Below are 22,803 nucleotides of genomic sequence, written 5' to 3'. Positions count from 1 at the left end.
TCTTCTGATCACTTTTGTCTGATGGCGACAGAATATCTACAGCTGCATAAATGTGACTCTTTAATAACCGGAGTACATTTATCAAAAACATGAAGAGTCTAGCTCACTAAAGGAATCAATCAACCTCACAAGAAAATAATCCTAGACCAAATCAGAGGTTCTGTAATCTGAAAACAGAAAGTTCTTCATTTCACCTACTACAGACTTGCCTCAATTCACAAATTACATGAGGGGCACTCCACGACGACGATACTGGACAAATGAGACATTTGCTTGCATTTTTTTCCCCCCATTTTTAAAAGAAAGCACATTGCTTGCTCTAAAAAACATCTTGCAAAAATCCAAAAAGACACAGCAAATAAAGCAAGGTACCTTGAAAACAGAAGATCCACGTTTCATTTCCTCCCAAAATATATATATTCATGTAATGTCTGGGTCTCAGTACGAAAGCAAAATTGCATACTTCATCTAGCTATAGCTGCACAGCTGAAAATTGCAACGGCAGCATTCCATACAGGCTGCACAAGCATTTCCATCCGAAATGGGTTTTCATGAAGATCAGGACCTAAAGACTCCAATGCTTGTTTGACTTACCCGGTCACTAACAATCTCCTTCCAAATAAAATACTTTATGCACTCCTAACTATTACCTTCTTTTTGCATAATGAAAATCCACTTACGGGACATCATGCTTTTAAGCCTTCAGTTAAATTTATGGTTTAGTTTTGCACATTCAAAATGTCAGAACATTCATTTATGATCAAAGTGAGCAAGCAAAGTTCTTGCTATTTCTTTACACACTGGAGAAACAATCCCACAAGGTTTATCAGACGTCATTCTGTTTTGGAATGGAACATACCCTAAGTATACGATGTGTTTACTGCCAAAGGATCAACTTACTGTTTGAAATCAAAGTCTGATGCTCAAAACAAATGGAATCACCTAAATTGAAGCAAGAACGTTTGATCGAAATAAACGCTTCTGATCTCAAGGAGCCGCTGCCAATAACCACACATCAGGTCATTTTTGACAGCCACAATTCTACAGAGAAGTTGATTAAACAGCTGTTTGTCTTTCAGACAGCAGCAGAACGCGGTCTGACAGAGCCGGCAGCAGAACCGATGGAAAAAGGAGGGTTGTTGCTTTAACCACCCCCTTCCCGAGACGCCCCGTTACACAAGCCCTCGCCGCGGTGCCTCGGGAGCCCATCTGGATGGCGAACGCCGCCGCACGTGCCGCCAAGAAAAACTCACTTATGAATCAACAACGAAAATTTCTCCCCTTCCGAAGGAGCTCGTGGCTTTGGAAAGGACTGGCATGACAGAAACCTGAACGCTGCGGGAATTTATTTACATTTTACTTGCAGTCAGCTTGAGGCATCTCCTCACTTCACTTTTTAACCCTTGTGAAATGGAGAAAAGAAAGTTCAAAGGCAGGAAAGGAAAAGCTATGCAACTTTCTGGAATTCCATTTACGAGAATTTGTGAAATCCCAGCTCTCTCTGAATGCGGCAATGCATTTTCCAGATGAATGTACATTATTTTTTGCACTGATCATTCTTGTGTTTGGTGGCTGAGCTGCTTTTCCTCTCAAAACGTCAGGGATCAAACACTTTCTTAGACTCTTCATGTCTTCTAAAACCACACTGTAAAAGTTCAATTTTGTCACTTACAGGCCCTCGATAGTAAAGAAAATATCTCTTGTCTGGAGTCCACTGAAAGTCCATTAGGATATTTTGCTTACGCAGGGACTGAGCCTGAGTGATGCTGGGTAACCACCAGCCTCCCCTGCAGACGCTGAGAGTAAAGCACGCTCCGCACCCTTCTGAGTTAGCCCCTAAAGGGACACCACCGCTGCACGCTGGAGTAACTACCCTGCAGACAGTCCTAACACTGGAGGAGTTCCACGTATGGAGGAATCAGCCCAAAGAAAACAGCGATTAGTACAACTGTGATACAGGGTCCTCTATTTCACTCCTAGGCTCGTAGCTCGGATGGATACGCAGCACTGATAAGGATGGTCCTTGGACACCACACTCAACACGCCGATTATAAATGGTCTGATACTTCTTGCTGTGTTCAGGGTTTGGGGACTGTTAGTACACAAATACATAATGACTTCTGAAATTCAAACAAGACTCCCTTGAATTTCATTAGAAAATAACAGCACTCGCTAAACTGAATTATCGTGTTCGTGGCATAACTTTCCCAACAAGCACATCTTTCTTATGAATTTCACAACTTGCCCCTTTTTTCATTATACACTCCTGAACTAACATTTAAGTCACTGAGAAAACTGCTTTCACACTCACAGACTTATCTTTATGTTTTTGGCTGCCTCTTCAGAAGTGAGGACCAGGGCACTTCAGCACGTACTTTAAAGAAGTCTGGCCAAAGCGGAAAAGTGTTGACAGGATGGAACAACTGTGCATGGGCTGGAAAGAGATGGTCCAAGCGACCTAGCGCTTTGCTTTTCCTCTTTCTGCAGAGCCCACGAACTCACAAACGCTTGACAGCACATCATGCACAATCAAGTCGCATGCAATCAGAGTTGCGACTGACAGGCTAAGCAGCTGCTTCTGTTCCAGAATGGAAAATTACGTTCAGCGCTTGCATAATGCAAGAACAACAAGAGAAGAGTGAGAAGGAGAGAGAAAACGCACTGCCAACAATTTATTTTACTTCCCAAAATTGCTGCCTTTATTTCAGTTTATTAAACCGTAACTGGCCAGGAAAGTAATTGAAATAAACATAAGTGCCCAGGAAAGAAGAAAACAACAGGCAGCATTAAATTACAGTGCTTACATAAAGTCAGTAAGCAAGCGCCAGCATTGATGCCATTTATGAGAACTGCGGTGCTGAGATAAACTCAATGGGTTCTCGTATTATCTTCTCGCCTAGCCTCAAAAGAGGTTATCGCTTCCCTCCATGTGGCAGCATTTAATTGATTCACAAAGCAGCAGCTATTTGGAACCGAAGCCAGACTTTTGCAGCTCTGAGGAAGGCAACACGTTTGCAGAAGCAGCAGTGCTGCATCACAAGGCCTTCCCCGAGGGTGCGGTACAAAAAAAAAAATAAAAATGTTTTTTGGATATGAGAAAAGCACAACAGAAATGCTTTCTTTCACTTCATTCCATGCAAAGACGTGCTGAACTCTCCAGAGTTTGCTTCTCACTCTCTTGGTTTAACATCTCTGCAAACTCTCTCTCCTCTCTTCCCAAGTTCTCCCCCTAACAGCAGTCACCGCTCTCACGGACTTCAGCACGAACCACCGCACAGCTCTTCCGAAATGGTCAGATGGTGTGGTCCGCTCGGTCACATTCAGAGCGGAGGTTCTGAACAGCTCAGGAGAACCTGCTCCACCTCCCCCAGTCTGCCACAGGCGTAATCCTGCAGAGTTGGACAAATCCTCCTCTGCTTATACTCAGCCCTTCAAGCTGTCAAATGAAGTCTGTCCTACCTCTAGGCCATGATCTGGGGGTTGAGGAGAAATGCACTACAGCATCTGATAACACCGCAGTCCTCAACGGAACCGGCTGAAGCAAATGTTTTATTTCCAAAGAACTACAACCCATGGTATTTACTACTAGGAGAAGAAAATGTTTGCAAAAGCTATTTCCAGGGACCACAAGACTAGCTCATCCATGCGGATACAAACCACACCACTTCTTTTCAGACTACTACAGCTTGGAAGATTAGTTAATGTCCTATATAATGAAGAAACAGAAGCATGGGGTAAACAGAAAACATCGGAGATGCTCAACAAATTACTAGCTTGAGCAGTGCCACTAACCCATTCCTCTTCCCCTCAAACCTCCAGAGTCTCCAGAGCGCGACTGATTCTTGAGTTAGCTGGTCTGTCAAGGGTTTGGACTGAAACAACAACCAGCAACATAGTTGCAACAACCCCAACTTACGGAAATTTGAAAATTTCTAGTGCTGACAAAATATTACACAGATAGGACAAAACGCCGATTTGCAAAAAGTTTGAATTTTTGTTTGAAGTTCTCCAGCAGTCTCCTGATGGAATCCAAGGTCTAGATGCATGTCTACAATTCCTGATAAACAAGACATGTAGGGATCTCTGCTGCATCTAGGTGTAACAGTTTTAACCCCTTGTATATATAATAAACACTCTGACAGCAACTAGTGCAATATTCAGAAATGAGACATGTGAAGCTCAGAATTATAAACAGGAAATGAAAGGAAGACAGAGAGACCGTGCAAAAAAATTACAAAGATTAGGAAGGACAAAAGGAGATAAAAGGAAAAATGGGATTAGTTCATAAAAATGCAGCAATAAAAAGGCTTTTTTTAAAGTGGAAAAATGAAAAAACAGAAAACACTAAATACATTCTGTATTTATAGTGCATACTTTCAGTATCTGCAGTGTTTATTTACACAAAACATTCTATACAATAGCAGCAGTCTGCAGCATCTCAGAAAACAGATCCACTGGTGAGAAACATTAGAGCTAACAGTTTGTCTACGGGAAGCAACTTACTACCCTTCCTCCAGTACTTAAAGCACGATGATGCTTATTATAGAATCATTAATGCTGGAAGAGACCTTTAACACCACCAAGTCCAAGCGTCACCCCAACACCACCGTGCCTGCTAAACCATGTCCTGACGTGCCACATCCACATGTTTTTTGAACCCCTCCAGGGATGGGGACTCCACCACCACCCTGAGCAGCCTGGTCCAATGCCTGACCGCTCTCTCAGTACAGAAATTTTTCCTAATATCCAATCTAAACTTCCCCAAATGCAACTTGAGGCCATTGCCTCTCATCCTATCACTAGTTACTTGGGACAGAGACCAACACCCACCTTAAGACAGACAGAAGTACGATATATTTGTTGTTTATCCTGCATTGCTATTAAGATCAATATTTTCATTAAAGGCAAATGAGAAGCTGAAACAGTAGTGACTTCCTGCGGTCCACAGATTTTACATGACTTAAGTTACAAGCTGCTTAAATTGGCCCAACCTGCGTTATGTTTGGGTTATGTGCACCAATATATACACACACATACCCTGATCTGACATACATTACACAATCAAGGAGCCAAATGTGTTTCCTATTAAGCAAATGCGGGTGGTCTGCTTCTCAAGCAGTAGTATGTCAACGAATTTTGTAAAGCAGTACAGTGCTTAATTCTACTTGAACAGTCCTCTGGAGAGGACATAGCTATGTTTCATTCTTCTGTTAATGTGCATTAACACCTCTTTCAACTAGTACAGTAGAAAGGTGCTCCCATCTTCACTGGAAGCAAGATGACAACACAACAGAAACACCAAGCTTTTATTACCAATTTCTTTCTATTCTACATTTTTAATGGCATCTAAAAAAAGTAATGTGCCATTTGAAACAGAATATACATCATTTACCATATAGTTAAAAATCAGACTTTATCATAAGGTATTATCAGCTAACACTTTTTTCCTATGTTATCTAAATGACAGGGATTTATTCTGCATCAAATAAATGTTAACTCATGAACAGAAATCAGCAAAAATTCACTCTACAAAGCAGTCTTCGAAGCAGATGGGAAAATTCAACTGAACAGTACTAAGCTGGCTACAACCCTACTCTCACACCTTTCACCTCACTGCCCTCGCCTCTGTGGGTACTGGGGTTTTTTTGGTGGGTGTTGTTGTTCTTGCTTTTGGGTTTGGGGGTTTTTTTGTTTCTTTTTTTAAACAACAATCCTGTCCTTCATAGGAGAGTTATTTCAATATATTGAGGAACAGACAACTGCATGGAGCTGAAAGAGGATTTCTGGTGTTCTGAACCTAAATCAAGGGCACAGGTTCCCTTACGGCAATTGGTGAAGCTGTAGATCCTTCCTCCATCCAAACACTTGTGCTGCATTTAATTTGTAGGTACTGATTTTCTATCCTCTTCTCATAATTGGCCAAAACTGACAAACATGTTCAAAAATGATTGGTGAGAGTCTGAAAACTCACAATGTGCAGACCCAAGAGGCCTTCACACAGATAACACACTAACAAAGCTACACAAAGAGGAAATAACAGATGGTATTTTGCTTTCATTCCTTAGATTATTTTAAAGAGTAAGAACTATTGATAGATTTTCCGTTATGAACTCCAGAAATCCCCTCTCAATCTTTTCCAAGACAACATGTAAAATCATCCTTTGTTAAGTTGTATAAGCTTCTTATAAATGCAAAATTCTGAATTTGGAAATCTAGTTTTTCAAACTCATTTGTGGAGATTGCTACAAAAACTCAACAGAGCTAAACCTGTAATTTTCTCTGTGTAACAGAAAATACAACTGCGGATGTTCTTATATCATCTTTCACCAGAAAACGTCTACATTTTTCATAGGGCTGAAGTAATGAGCTACTTAATGACATACAGTGTGCTTAAATCATTTTGGTTTCTTGCCCAAAAACTCTCCTCAATACCACTGCCACCCCACAAGCAAATTTATACCACAAGTGAAAATTTATACTTCCAAAGATAAACTTTCATCTCTCTTGCGGTAAACCTTGTGCAGTATATCAAGAATTTTTAATAAACATACATCTCTTCATTGTCTATAGCTTCTGCATATTATACAAAATATTCTTTCTATTAAATACAGATTTTGTTGGTGTTTTTTTCTAGAAGAAAAAGAAAGGAAAGAGTATCTTTCCACTGACAAACTTTAAGAAACTTAAAACAAAAGCAAAAATAAAACCCTTTATATTGGCTTGAGCTTTTCTAGCTATGATTGGCAAATGCAAGGCAAATGAAAAATCTAATGTCATTAAAGTTTAAAGGAATGCATCAAAGTACTACTGCTCAGAGCAAAACAAACCACATTGTCAGGACAACCAGCTAACGGAGCTCCCATGCTAGTGCCGCACTCGGGTGTTGGTAGATTTTATGGAACACCACTTCACCAACAAAAACCAGACGGTCTGCGGGCTGGTAAAGCACAGTGGACACGGCACGGCAGGGCTCTCCCCAGCAGCTCTCTGACAAACGTTCAGGGCGAAATCGCAGCACAGCTGAACTCAACGGGAGTTCTGCCACTGAACGGAACGTGGCAGGATCTCATCCTCCAAAGTTATGAGCTCTCCATGCGCTCACTCACATCACAGCAAATTCATAAACAAGCTAAATAAAATTTCATTTCAACTTAATTATTCACAGTGATGACATATTAGGTTATTGTATATAATCATAATTTCTGGACCAATGTTGTTAATACTAAATTTGCTGCTTCATCAAGCTTACATGCATTTTCTTCATCTGTTGCCACAGGATTCTTTGTCATTGTTGACAGCAAATCTCACTGACCATTAACATTTAGGCACACAAAAAAGTCAATTCTGGTCAGATTCACATAGAGTGTGGTTTTCCCAGAAGGCATCGACAATCCCTAGTTTGTTATGGGCTGGTTCCCGAAAGAAAGCAAGACGCTATTCAACGTGAAGACATAAAGATATGTTTCAGATACCTGGATCCCAAACCTCCCGAGCCATGCTTACGACACCAAAGGCACAGAGGGCAGTTTCTGTGCCTGTCATTCAGAACGTTGCTGCTTCCGATCCACTGCTGTCACATTTCTGCCATTGCAGGCCTTGCCCAACTGCAGCAATCACTTCTATAATCCACTTTCTTCACGGTCAGAATGCCTCACATAAGCAGCATAATCCCCATTTTATGGGGATTATGGGGAGCTTAATCCCACAGGAGGACATTCCTTCCCCGTGCTCACATTTTCAAAACCCTGTTCTTTCTACTCAAATAGTTATAAACTCACTCTTCGATTCGTGCTCACAGATTTAAGGGATAGGGAAAAGGGTTGCTAGTGATTTGCTTTAACATGGAGCAAGAATCATTTCTTCATGTTTCTGAAAACTACTGTCAACAAAAATCTAAGTTGTAAAAACACAGTGGAACAAGGTCATTCACATTAATGAGCTCAACAGGCAAAAAGGTTTTGCTGATCAAAATTACTCTGAATCATAATCTCCCTTAAAAACACATATTTAATAGATTTGCAGTAGAAGCCTGAAGTCTTCTGCTTCAGGCAAGTAACAAGACAAAACCTGGCCTCGAGCAGCAAACCGAATGGGTGAGTTCTGCCTATCAATTTCCCAAGACAGCCAGCAAATTATCAGAAAGAAAAGCAGGTCCACGGGACTGCATTTCCTCAGCTCAGTTCAGTGCAAAGACAGCACAGCAGTCTCATCATCACACAGTCTTCACATTCTCTTCCATGTAACTATCAAACACATTGCCCTAACAGAGGCATAAAAACAAAACATCAAATTCTTCAAACGTCATTCAAAAGAAGCTCTCTCTGGCTGTGTTCTTAAGCCTTCATTGGCATTTCAGATTGGCAATTGCACACAAAACACTCTAGTATAGCAAATTATTCCCACTCTATTAATCCACTGGTGGCCTACATAAGATGTGACTATAAAGAATCTTTTAACAGCGAGATCTACTGGTATATTAAAATCTAGTTCAGTTAGTGAAGTTGGTCATTTTAAGCATTACATAATTCTCCCTTAATTCCACACTAACATTTAAATTTGTTTCCTCCTTACATGCACAGCAGAGGTATTACACAGGAGCCATAGACTTGTGTCAGATGCTTCAGAGGCCTTCACCTACCCCCTTTACTGGAAAATATTTACACCACAGCGCATGGAACAGACTTGGCTGTCCTCAATGTATTCACCAAGCAATTCTCTACTAGAAGTCACGGGATCAGAGCAAGATGCACACACCCAGATTCTTTTGGCTTAAAACTAGTGGCTATGCTACTCTATTCTACGTGCAAACCACATGTGATTCCTTTTAAATTAATAAAAAATGCATCTGCCATGTATCTGTTCATTACTGCATAATAGCTTTAATAACCAAAAGACTCCTGCACACTGGAGCAGAGAGAAGTACATTAGCATCATACGCATTCCTGTTATGAATCCCCAGACTTCACGATACTTCACCTCTCCTTTAGCAGAGATTGCAAATTTCTTCCATCTCAGTGTTAGCAAGGCTTTTGAAATAATACACATAAATGGGAAGTAAAAAACTAAGGCTGAAGACTATACTGTTTTGAATACTTCAACAATATTTAAATACGTGTAATTTGTTTTATTATTTGTTCCTTTATCTGAGAAAGTAATATTTCTCCAAATTTACTACACTTGGTCCACTCACAACTGGTAGTTGCAAAGAAATCTGAATTCAGATTTCAAGATCGAGGAATTTCTGGTGAGCACCCACAAACTGAACTACACCAGTCCATTAGGATTCCTTCCGAAATAAAAGCTAACAAAACATCCGTCTGGCAACAACACATACCCCCTTCTTACAAAACGTAGCTTAACTGCAAGTAGCAGACAGTTTCTGCCTTATCCACACAGTATAAATTCCAAAGTTTTGGTATTATACTCACAGCGAATTCCATAAATCATGAGAGGATCAAGTTGCTTCTTCCCATGCTTCCCCTGGCCTGAAAGGTTGGAGATGGCCTGAATTTCCCGATGAAAAAGATAATCAAGCAACGTCAGTGCCATCTTCTCGGCTGTGCGGCAGTTCGTACTGATGTGCAGCATGTCAGCAGGGGTGATGGGGCAGCGGACCCGCATCTCAGGGTTATTTTCATCTCCGAGCCATGTCCCATTGGGGTAATCCTCTGAAATCAGAGATTGTGGAAATTCTAATTGCGGCACAGAATGAAACAATCAGGTTCAAGATACAGCCAAGATTTCTTAAGTTATTGTGAGCTCTTCCAGTTTTCTTCATAGTCTCCATAAACTTCTTTAAAATTTAGCATGACTAATGGGCTCACAAGATTTGCTACAGATAAAACGTTATTCTCAAATAAACACTAATGGTGACTAAAAGTTATTGCAATTAATGTTCTGGTCTACACGAGGAACTGGTGCAAGTAGTCCAGATGTCTCACGTGCTCTCTGACGGTTTTTTAAAGTGTCTCATCCTAGAGGCCAACAGCTGAAAGAGCACACCGTGCTCTCATCCATCACGTTAGTCATCCCCTGAAAATGAAGATTACTGCAACCCCAGAACATTATTAAAGCACAGCTAACTTCAAGAAGCTAACAGCTTTGAACCACATTTTTCCCCCAAAAGCATAAGATCAAAATGCATCTAAGCAAGATTATAAATTTAAGAAATGATAATCAATGCTAGCAGTAACTTCTTTAATCACTTAAAAAGAGTATTTCAAGCAACAACAACCATTCAAAACATAGCCAGAGATCCCAGCCCAAAACTTTGGTCCTTCTTTAAATGTACTGTATCCACGTCATTTCCTAAACGCACAGTTCACCAAGGAACAGGCCCAGCATAAAGATAATGAATCAATTGCTAATCATCCGCCAAGCACATTTTCTCTTCTATTCAAATATAAGGTCATTAGCAGCAGAACTATGCCTAACTCCTCCTGTGTATACACACACTTTACATACAAACAAGTTTTTTGATTTTTGTCCCAGCCTCTCAGTTTGGTGGGAAAAAAAGCTATTCATTTTAAGAGGAATATCAAGCCCTCACCTGAAATTAATCTTTGCAGACAATGCCAAAAGTCAGCGGATTCAAGGCTAACCAGAAACTAGAACAGAGCTCATCAGGACGACCAACCCCTACTGCAGCGAAGGATGCAGCACAGGACCAAAGATAAGACTCTCAGTCCAGATCAAAAGAAAATTTCCAGTATAAATCTTGACAACGTTAATAGGAACTGGACAGAACAACATTCCAGCACTATTTCAGTGTTCACTGACACAGACCATTTGGGTTTGATTTCTACGTTTGCTCAACTTTGCGGAGTAAAACAAAGCTTCCTGACTTCAGGGTCACTCAGCCCTTCCACACTAGAGTTTTACAGCATTTCATTGCTCTTTCACACACCTTCAGAACGGTAAAAATTTGAACAAGCCCTTCAATTATAGGATTTAGCTTTCATTAAATGCCTTTGAAGCAGAGTTTCATGGTATTTACGAAGTCACAACCTCCCGGTTACCATAACCCTCCTAGTCACAAGACGGGGGGACAGAGTTCAGGCAGACGAGCATTTCCTTTTCACGCAGAACAGGACCCCTGAGCAAGCAGCATCTTTATTTCCAAGTACTGGCATAGGTTAAGCAGTGTGCGTTTTACTAGACTACAAGCCAAAAACATGCAATAAAATATAACATAATAGCTACTCAAACACTAAAAAACACTTTTCCAACATGACCTTTGGGTTGACTCACACCACGTCAGGTGCGACTTTACTGCAATGAATAATGATGGTATGAACAAACATTAGATTATGCAATACTGATACATCATTACAAACATCAGATTCCCAACTACAATAATTTTTAAGGAAAAAATATTTGTTGGTGATGTATGTAGCAGCTGGTCCCTCAAACTTTTTTCTGCTGAAATCAGAACTTAACACTCTGTTTTGAATATATTTTTTATGCACTCACAGCTTTTAATATATACATATTATTTGAACCTTTTTATTCTGAACTATGTATTAGGGTACACTAGCTGGTTTCTGCTCACAGTACCAGGTGCCATCTGAAAAATAAGGTGGTTCAGATTAATTATGACTTGTTTTGAATGCCTCTGTGGCCGGCCTCACCACAAGTCTGGTTAACATTATCAGGGAAAACACATCTGTTCCTGAAGGGAAGACTGTTTTATAAAATTTGGGCAGAGCTGGCAAAGCAAAAACATCTCTGGATAAATGTGTACATTCTTCAAAGAAATTCTAAGAAGCCTGAGTAAATGATTCTACATCCCATCAAAATCTTAATTCCTTACCAGTTCACAGAATTACTATTAGATACAGGAGTTATTGCTACTTATGGAACACCTCTCACCCGCAGTCTTGTTTCACAAATGCTACCAACCTACACGAACCAAAGATTTTTTCAACTTGCAAAATAGTCTCTTCCGTGCCCCCCCCCCCCCCCTTTTTTAATACTGGCAAGGAGTCCAGAACATACTGTTTTTACCACATGCAACTGTTCTTTTATTGCTAACAGCCTGGAAAAAAGGCACTATCTGGTTATTCTGACCTATGAACACAAGCTCCACATTAAATTATCTCTTGCATTTTCCTCTTGCTTTAAAAGCTTCCACAGAAAGGGAATTTGCTTCATAATCATTTTGCATTAAGTGGAACTTGCATGACTAAAGTTAACCATGACTATACTGTCTCACTGCAGCTAACTGATGGCACAAAAGCTAAACTATTCCTTACTGCATATAAAAATAAGTCCTGCCGGCCTGCCAACACATCTGGCACTTTGCAGGGAGCACACACGATGAGACTGGCACCCAAAAACAACTGGTGGAAAGGCACAGTGCAGTGACAGCTGGGAGGGAGACAGAACTGCTCTGAACAAGCGGTGTGGTGTGGGAGCAGGCAGACTGAGTAAGGAAAGAGAAAAGACGACTGGGAGTTTGATGGAAGCTCTGAGCAATTAAGTACATAAATACTATTGATTAAAGCTGCATCGCCTGAAGCTCCTACAACTGAAACATCCTTTTATGCTTACAGAAATGGTTCTTTACGTGTATTATCAGGCATTGTATGTAGAATCTAGATAGAATCTAGACGAGTCAGGTTATTTAGTACAGACATGGTAATGGCCAGGTACCGAGTCAGGACTGCACTAGGCACTGCACAACCCCACACAGCTGCTTCTGTGCCTTAAAGGCTACCAAAACACAAATACCATTGTGAAGGGTTGGGGAGGACGAATACAAAGAACATACTTTTCTTAAAAATAAGGAAGCAGAAATGCACACACTCATCTACCTCAGTTAATCACACACCTTTTTCATTTTGCCCTGAAGCATTTTTCTTTCGTTTCATTTTCCTAATGCTCTTGCTGCATGCTGAATGCATTTTGAGGGCTATCTGGAAAGGTACTTCCTTGTGTTTCTTTAAGCCAAATATTATACCATCAGAGAAGTGGCTCGATCATTTCTTCTTTCAGTGCGAAAAGTCTTGACATTTTTATCTGATTTCCTCTCTGTACTCAGAAGCTCACGTCAATGACAGACAGACTAATTTCTAGCTTCTCTTCAATGTTTTTTTAAGATCAGAAAATTTGCCTTTATCTCCATTCTACTGAATCTAGAACTAGTTCACTTTTCAACGCTGCTTTCAAATCTTTTTTACTGTATTAAGCCCATTTCTTTTATCTCACAACACAGCTGACCATTCATTCCTGTTTCGGCAGGGACACGCGAGAAGACAAGAGGCAGCTGGGGCTTCTACGCAAACCAGCATTTCTATGGAAACAGGACGAGCGAGCTTTAAGGTTAGCACCAAGAAAACCTGTGTCAAGAGAACAAAAACCAGACAAGAGTTGCTGTGGCTTTCAGACTCGACATGTGTGTGTGTTTTCCCACCCAGGGAGATGACAGACACTCGACTGGGACCCACGGTTTTCCGTTGGGATACGCTCCCCTAGCTTGACAGGTGAGCGTTAGCACCAAGACTAGCAGCGAAGCCGGGCTCTGCTCTCGCTGGGTGCTGTCAGTCACGCCTTTCAAACACGGAAACTCAGAAGGAAACACCTGCCCGCATAAACGCTTGAATTAACACGTTCCACTATTCCGAGCAGTTGTGTTTGTTTTACTGACCAGGCTGGGTGCAGATCTGGCATCTGCAGCAGAGAAAAACAACTGGTAGCTGCAGTACAAAGGCAGAAAATTAATTCACCTTAAAAAACCCCCAAATCCTAACCTACAAAAATAAACTCCCATTTCTAGAGAAATTCAATAATATTTTGGCTGATATGTAGAAGATTCAATGTCATCTTTTTAAATAAACTTCTGTCAATTAGCCCGAGTCCTTTGCCCCTGCAAGAGTTCACGGGGTAGCGATTAACTGGCAGAGTACAGAGCACTGACTTTATTAACTAACAATCATTAAATATAAGGAGCAGAGTGACAATCAGGCTATCTGTTAACCCACAAACCCAGCAATGTGATGTAAAGCTGGTACCAAAAGACAGGTTCAAGAACCAGCTTTAAAGCTATGTCCACCAAAACCTCCTTCCACCACCAGCAGCATTTCAGCAGCTGGGAGTTCTGGCGTAAGGAGACGTACAACACACGCGCCCACGAACATCAGAAACCCGGGACACCCAACTGGAGTTTTTGGCCTGACTATCCTTGTGGGGGAAAAAAAGTTTAATTCCCATGTAAATATAGAAGAAAGATTGCCAGAAGAATCTCATGCTTCAAGTACAATCTTCTGTATGGCACAAAGGATTTGGCTAACAGACACAGTTCCAGTTAACTTCTGAGTCCCTATGGATAGAGGAGCAGTCCACTATATGACATATTCCAAAAATACATCCTGCACTGTCCTGCACTCACGGTTTCTTCCGTTGTCTGACAGGCAACACACAGCACGAAAGAACATATATGGGCATACAGGGGCGTGCAGTACCAAACGTACTTGTCTCAGCGAATACTATGGTGGGCATAGAAGTCTCAGCGTAACACCAGCAAGATTACTTGTTTGATAAAAATAAAGCCTCCATTTTAGTACACAATTAATGAGAGAGAGGAGATTCACTTCCTTTATGACTCATGGAAGGCCAAGGAATTTATTCAACAGAAGCAGAAAATGAGGACTATGTGATCATCTGTAATTTAAAAAGATCTGCTAAAAAAAAAAAATATCCAGATAAAATTGAGAAAATTAAAATCTGTAGACTTACGGGGTCTTTTAAACTCTTAGAAAACATGTTTCATGTCAGAAAAATCAGATTTCTAATTTAGATTTTGCCCATTTTCGTGTTTATTGCCTCTTTGTTATATTTAACTTTACACAGTGGACCGGATCGTTCATTCCAAACATCACTGCGACAGATACCTAGAAGGAACCACTGTTCATTTGTTTGCTTCCAATAATCAAAAAAAAATCGAAGCAAATCAATTTCTATAGTTTTCTTTGGCTTTAACAAGTCACCGAAGCTCCTGAAGTCTCGTCAGTGTCTTCACATCAGCTACACACGATATTGTTCTAAGGTACAAAAAGTTTGGTATTCAGAAGTTCATTCTCGTAGTCTGTATCTGGTCAGAAGGAGCTTGGCAGGAAAAGCAAAGTGCTGCAAATGATCATGTACCACGTGAGGTCTGATCTTACAGTGAACTGGAAAATCCTGCGGACAGATAAGTCTGAGCCACGTACAAAGAGCTGCTGGGATTCACATTTGGAAAGCAAATTCTGAGCACTATTAAACACTCCTATGTAAAATGACTATTTCAGATGCAAAGTTCAAGAGACAACATGCGACTAAACAGTTTTCTTTGGAAAAATATTATTCATCCTTTAATTAACACACTATGTAGATCAGTCTTCCCTTATCTCCTCAAAAAATACGCGTGTTTACATTTCCAATTCTGTATTTTTGATAGTCTTAAAACGCAGTAAGAGGAATGTAGAGAAAGCAGATAGGATACAAAACTATCACATACGGTGCCAAACATCATATGTCAGTATGTCAAGTGTAAAGTTCACTGAACCAAATTCTAAATCAAGGGATCTTGCCATTTTATTCATATCACGTAAAAACAGCTTTCATGGAGCTCTGTTCAAGAGAATTTCACGTACTTGGGAGATGCTAAGGACAGTGTGTTTCTTTCTTAGCCATTTCAAAGCCTTGGCTTTAGCATAGACCTTTTTTTTAAATCTGCTTTTAAGGCAGCATAGTAATGCTGAATGGGACATTCTTATACCACAAAAATGAGAGCTCCTGCGCTTTTTTTTTCGCTTCCATATTAAAAATAGGACAGTAACTCTATTGTGAAAGATTTAAAAGGAAAACACAATGTGCATTAATGTTTTGGGAACAGATGCTCCTCTTCTTTGCACAGTAAGTCACAGATTAAATCTTTTAAATGTTACCATACACTGAATATGCATAAGAACAGTATTATTATAATATTCATCTTGAAGCCCCTTGTGTCTTGAAAGCAATACCTAGTAGTAAGAAAATAATGCTTTCATTATATCTCCTAGAGAAGTGTGCAAGTACAATCACAGTGCCTTCAGATAGCTTATTCTTTACTTCAACAGTAAGTATTCAACATCTGAGCTTTGCTGAGCTAAACTGAAGCAGCTGCTTAAGTTCATATTTTTCTGTATATAAGATGCCTAAAAAAAAAATCAAATTCTGTTTTTACCACTATTCTAACGTGAAATTTTGAAGAGCAAGTTCTTGTAAAGTTTTTCAAAATAAAATTCAACACCTTCAGAGGAAACATAGAACTGCCTGATCACGGCAAAACTAATTTATCAAAAAAATTAGTAAATAGACTTGGATATTATCTATTCTTTGCTTTCTGCTGTTTGCATATGTTTCTTGGCAAAACAGTACTTAACAGTGTGAAATTCTGAAACTGCTATTTAGTGCAAGCTCAAGACTGATCAGAAAGAGTTCTTTACGAACTGCGATCTTTTATAGATGACTTCCAAGCAGGTTACCCAACAAATGAGAAGTCACAAGTAAGCAACAGTCACACTTTTTGACTGTTTCCTATAAACCCAAGAGTGCAACTCAAATCAGGATCAAGTGTTGTGGACGGTATTATCTAAGTACAGAACAAATACAACGCCCGTACCTAGCAATTTTACCATCCAAGAATAAGGCAAGAGACAACAGGTAGATTAGAGAGAGGCAGGCCAGTGACAACACACTGAGATGGTAGACATCACCAAAAGAAAGAGTACCTTAAAGAAAGTATCTGAAAAGAAAGGTACCTTAACTATTGCTAAGTTTTATGTAAACTTTTTTATGAGAAAAGACAATTTTATGAGTATTACGAACAGCGATGTATACATAGTTATGAGGATCTCTTCCCAAGGAAGTGGAAGAAAGCATAAAAGTCTCTGAAAGCATGACCGGACGGAAACCTGTCATCTCTGGCTGAGGAAGTCAGAGCAACTCTAAACAGTGACCGGGATGTGGCAAAGGACAAGATCTTCCTTTGTAACGAAAGTGCCGTGAAATAGGGAAAGGGATACAAGGAGAAGATGACGGGGTTAAAATTATGAGTTCAGAAAATCATATTTGTAACAGCTTTCTGAATATACGGCCAGGGAGGAGGCCTTGCAGTAAATAAGATGGAAGGTAACTGGCACCTGGACAAGAGAGTGTTATTTTCATCTCAGATGTTAACTCTTCAAAACATAAAAGCCTCCTTTTAAGTGCTGATCATTTGAAAATCTACTCACCATTCTTACCAAAACTACTTGTTCCTACTTACTGCAACTTGCTTTTCTTCATCTAAAGCTAAAATTCTTCAGTTTTAAGTTCAGACAAATACATTTGAGAACACCAGAATATTTTTTAACAGATCTGTGGTGCGCATGAAAGCGTGCGTAGTTGCCAGGTTATAGCTTAGTCAATTGGAAACCAACCCTCGACAGGATTACAGCCACATACCAGTGCGAGAGAATTCATTAAAGTCAGAAAACAATATAGATACTCAATATCATAGGTTTAAAATTTCTGTAATTTAAAACTAGTGTGGATCTAATCTTCTTCACCATATTATTTTTTTTTTTTTCAGTGGAAGGCAAAATCCAAAAGAACACGACCATGGCAGGATGAAAGTTTTCGTGAACAGAGACGATCCACCAGGCCCCACTCAGCACATAACTGGCACCGCTTCGTCAGAGACAGGAAGGCCTCAGGAATCGATTCGCAAAATAGGTTCTGTGCAAGAAGGACACTGTGTATCAGCCCTAGCATTCTAGGCTGGGGAAATGCAGTTCAGAGTCTACAGACCTTTACAAATGTACAAGAATTCTGGAAAGCACAGCAAAAGTCTCCGCAAAATAAAAGACTAAACTTTTCCTCCTATTGCCACCCTGGAAACGCAAGAAGTATAACATCCGAAAACTGAAGAGGGAAACAGAATAGTGCCTCACATCATTTAACATACACACTCCCATGCAACTATTAAAAAAAAATCATAATAATTTCAGCATGTTTAGTATATAAAACTTAACGGTTGTCCCACTCCAAAACCATACCCGTGAAATGAGTGGCCTCTCTCCCTGCGCTGCCTTCGCGACGCGCCATGCAGTGAGCTCTACAGAGCCGAGGGTGCCCCGGGCATTCAAGTCACACAATTCTGCACAGCTTCAACACACCCGAGAGAAGCACCAGCTCCGTTCCAACCACAGCTGAACAGACAGATAAAAGTCACTGCATTATAAACTACTTCACACACGTAGCAACTCCATCCTCACAAACACAAATGGACAACCAAGATGTTTGTAACCGTTTCTGAAGATCTACAACAGTTCATTACAAAAATAACACGCACAAAGACACAGGGCCCAAATGATGATGTTTTAAAAATGTTCTTCATTAATCAATTGCTCATTGTTTTTAAGCCTAATTAGAAAGTTCAAGACAAAAAAAGCACAACTTTGTTTAAACTGAGTGTATGCTGTACTCCAAAACCACAGTAAAAAGACAGTCATGTAAAAATGAACGGGACTTTTTGAAGAGCAAAAACACATCTATCAGTTGTTGACATTTACTTTAAACACTTCTTAGTGATAAATGTTTGTTTCTTATTCTATTAAATGAGAAAGATGTGTAATCCATGCTGAACAGAAAACAAACAAACAAAAACCCAAGGACAATGAACCAGTTCCCTATATTTTTAAACACAGGTTTCCTCTGGATTAAAGAAAAACGCATACAGTGCCTCAGGAGAACACAGCAGAAACATTAATTTTCATTATATTTACATTGTTTTCATCTACCAAAACCTTTCAGCAAACCAGCCTCTATCCAAATTCTTAGATGCTCGCAGAGTAAAATGGTTTGTTTCTGAGTTTGACAAGTCATGCTGTAACTCATGTCTGGTGGTTTCTTTCCTCCAGAAAACATTTCTGCTAAAAGAGGCGCGCTCGTGTATTCCGAGAATAACCACCACACAGAGGTCTTCACAAGACTTGGGAGCAGCTGGTTACTTCAAATTTCTAAAAGCCACACTTCAGAAAACCCCCCACGGTGATCTGAAAGCAGAACGGTGTACCTCCTGATGGAAACCGCCGAGCTGCATCTCTGCCTCAATGACCGAGTTACCGGTATCGCTCTGATGTTTCAAACGAAAGTGAGAGGAAGAAAAACTAAAGGTTAACCAGACTTGAGATTTATCTAGTTAAGCGCACTGCAAGAACAGTTTCACAACCGGCAACGTAGTTCAATTTAATTGGAGCAGCTCTCCAAGAGCTCTTCCAAATCCGAATTTCTTAGCTAAGATTATAATTAAGACAACTACACAACAAAAAGATCTCCGGTTTGATACAATGACTCTAGGATGAAGTCAGGATCTTTTTTAATATCATTTATGTATGACGTTAAAAAAACAAGGAGGGCATTTTTTTCCTAAATCAGAAAAATAAAGAGAGAAGAGATGGGCGATGATTAAGTCAAGCACACCTTACAGACAACACCTACAAGTAACGGTTTTAGCATTGCTAGAGCAGTTTAAATTACCAGAACAGAGCAGCTCGGAGAGTTTTATTTGGTAGGTTGTACGTTTGCAGGTTCAGGACCTTTCTGCTTTTTCACTTCTACTGAAATACGAGTTCAGTAGCAGCTCAGACCTGGGCTTCTTCATTCAGTATCTTGTTTCAAGTACAATAAAAAATGTGTCATTTTTTACCTACAATTCAAGTGTAGGCTCCAATCCAGACCTCCAGAAACTGAAGATGCAAATTAATCAGTTTTAAGTTGATGTCCCTCCCCATTTAAACACTCAGAGAATCACTGGTGTTTAATTCTTTCAAACAGTGTTTCTGGAGGGAGATATCTTCTTACCAGAGAAATGTGATGAAACAGAGTTCTGAGCTTTGATCTTATTTTTAAATCATCATCCACTTTCAGAAAAGTTTTTTTTACGTCTAAAGCACGTGGTTATACACTTACACTGCCGTTCACACATCCATACCAATTGCTCTTCTCTAATTTCCCCAGCAGATCCACCTGGGCTGCAACAAAGTTAGAGTGGAAAAGACACACTCTAACATATGCATTCAAAACAACAGACTAATCACTTTTGACAGTTATTAATAATGATGGGGTAAAACTACAGGTTAACAGAAAAAAACACTACTTTTAGTCGGCTGAATAAGGATGCACTCGATATTTTCTATGCCAAAAATCTGACATTAATAAAAATAGTAACCCACTTACTAGTAAGTTTTCTAGTCTATTTTAATTTGATTTTACACTAGTAATTCAATACTGACCAATTCTATTCTTGCTGGATTTTATCTTCAGTTGTGCAAGATTACTGCATGAACTTCCAGAACAGCAGTCCAATGAATACACTAGGTGTCAATATTCCTACTACCATCCCCACTTGAAAGGACAATTCCAAAGTGAAATTTGGGGAAAAAAAAACACATAAAATTTCACAAAAAATCAGAAATTTGGTATCTCTAGATGCTTTCAGTTCATAAATACTACATCTTAAGATCAACATCTTGCAGACCATTAACTGCATCTGTAAAATGGACGAGTATTTCAGTTTTCTGAAAAGTAAAAGAATCAAGTAACTGGTGCTCAAAAGACAGAACATGTCTTATGGCACATGCAAAAAGAGGAATATACAACTAGAGATGGAATAAAGTCACAGTGTGCAGTCAGAAAAAAAAAGCGCTTTTATTCTAGACCACTACTGGAACGGGGAACTGGGCTCCATGTTGTTGTGTAATTATTTTTCAGGAATAGAAGGGCAATAACACTAATATTTTTTAAACTATCACACATGATTAAATGCTCTTTAAAAAGAGCCAGCAGAGAGCAAACAATGCCTTTATATAAATCTGTTGACTAAATTCTGAAAATATCCACAGGTCAATGCTGTATCCAAAGTCAGCTAAAGCCCAGCTATAAATATGGTTTAGTTTTGCTTTCTGGACACAAGAAGACAGATGGGAGTCATACTGAAAACCTGTTGTTTAGTCTCAGTCCGTAAGAGCTGAAATACGCCGTTCTCAGCCCCTTGTCTTTTACAATCAATCAAGATTCCGTTGAGCAACTCAAAGTCACTCAGAATTCTTTCACAGATGATGAAAGTAAGCTGATGGGTTTTGTAACTTTTGCCTTTTACTGCTGAAGAAAATGAGTCTGCACCATAGACCTATTATTCTTCATCACTTCCTTTATTAATAATTTAATATCTGTGACATAGTGCAGGCTACTTCGCTTAGCATTCCTTCTGCGCCAGCGGTCCTCTCATCTCCACGAGGGCAAGAAGAGGTAGGTGTGAGGGATTACTAATCTCATTCTCAAAGCATTCATCAATCTCAGAGATTTTTAATGGATGAGTGTTCTAAAGGTCTGAAGAAAATCAGATCTGAAGACATTAATGGATTAGCTGTTTCTTCAAAATTTACATATACAACGGCATAAAAGGCATCAGATTTGTCTGTGCAAATCTGTGCCAAACAGCCAAGTCAAAAAAGGTCACTATACAACAAATACACTCCAAATCTTAGAAACTTTGTTCCCAGCATAGCTGACAGAGCTGTATGAAATGCTAACAGACTCCATGAAGAGTACATTTCGTATGTATTTTCATGCTGATGTATCAGCACTATCTGCAATCCGATCATTTTTTTGAGCGGAGCTCATCAGACAGTCTCAGTCTCCTTTAATTCCCCATTGACCCAAAATGAATTACCCTTTGGAAGCAACTGCGTCTCACAACATATGAACAGGACAGAACCTAAAAGCTCTTTATAATACGTGTATGTTGTATGAGTATCCATAAAAGTCAAAGAATCCTAGGTTTAGATGCCTTAAAACAACATTTTCAGAAACAATCTCCGGTATGTGAGACTTTCAGTAGACTGACTTCTGAAGCGTTCCGAGTATCAAAGTTTTAAAGTACCTTGTTGAATCGTTAGTCAGTTCTGAATCTTTGAATGCACTCTTAAACACTCAGTTTCAGGCTATCTGGAATTAATCCTTACCACTAATTGTATCCTAACCGGTTCACACCCAACATGCTTTTGCTTTTACCAGTGGCTGGAGATCACGCAGAAGAAACCGAGTAACTCCTAAGTTAGAGTCCTTCTCTTTCAATGATAAAGATCAAAAAGACAACACATTTACCTCAAGTACAAAGGTCAGCTCCTAAGTGCATTCTGCCACATTAATTTCCTAAAGTAACTTCTCCGTCTCTGGCACATGAATGTAAATGTGAACTACCACATCCAGAATAACACTTCAGTAATTATTCAACAAATATGTTTGAAAAAGCAGTTAGGAAAATTATTAAATTGAAGCCTAGCATTCAAATTACACCTATATTAAAAAAAAAATCACTGATAGTTTCAAACTAATCATAAAAGATAAGCTTATCATATGTTGTATTCACCTAAAAAGGAGTGTCCCTTACATCATCTTGTTTGTGGTTAAAATATAGCAACTAACGTTAATTTCAGTATATCCAACCACATAAAACAGAGTAGCTTTATACGGCTAATCTAAAATTCTTAAATTTCACTACAGTTGATTTCTGTGTCCAAGACCTAAAGAATTTTCAGAAAAATCTGACACTACACACTATCCTGTTAACACTCTGTTTTTAATATTAATTTCCTTATAAAAATTGTTTACAGTTGCTAAAACAACTATTTTACATTCATAAGAATTATACAAGAGGACTGTCACAGCAAGTTACAGGAGGAGATGGCCAAGTAGATTTTGTTTCCGAAAGGCGGCATTTATTTTCCTGAAACAATA

General features: G+C 39.5%; 1 protein-coding gene across 1 annotated transcript in view; it reads right to left on the bottom strand.

Moving 5' to 3' along the window:
* Positions 1 to 22,803, bottom strand: part of BANP (BTG3 associated nuclear protein) — a 155,170-nt gene that overhangs the window by 94,386 nt on the left and 37,981 nt on the right. The window contains exon 7 of the mRNA XM_075433551.1: positions 9,429 to 9,668. Within this exon, the coding sequence (XP_075289666.1) occupies positions 9,429 to 9,668 (240 nt within the window). The remainder of the gene's footprint in view (positions 1 to 9,428; positions 9,669 to 22,803) is intronic.

The sequence above is a fragment of the Opisthocomus hoazin genome, chromosome 12 (assembly GCF_030867145.1).
Source record: "Opisthocomus hoazin isolate bOpiHoa1 chromosome 12, bOpiHoa1.hap1, whole genome shotgun sequence".
Taxonomy (NCBI): Eukaryota; Metazoa; Chordata; class Aves; order Opisthocomiformes; family Opisthocomidae; genus Opisthocomus; species Opisthocomus hoazin.
Note: the sequence above shows the minus strand (reverse complement) of the source record. Positions and strands in the feature narration are given on the sequence as shown.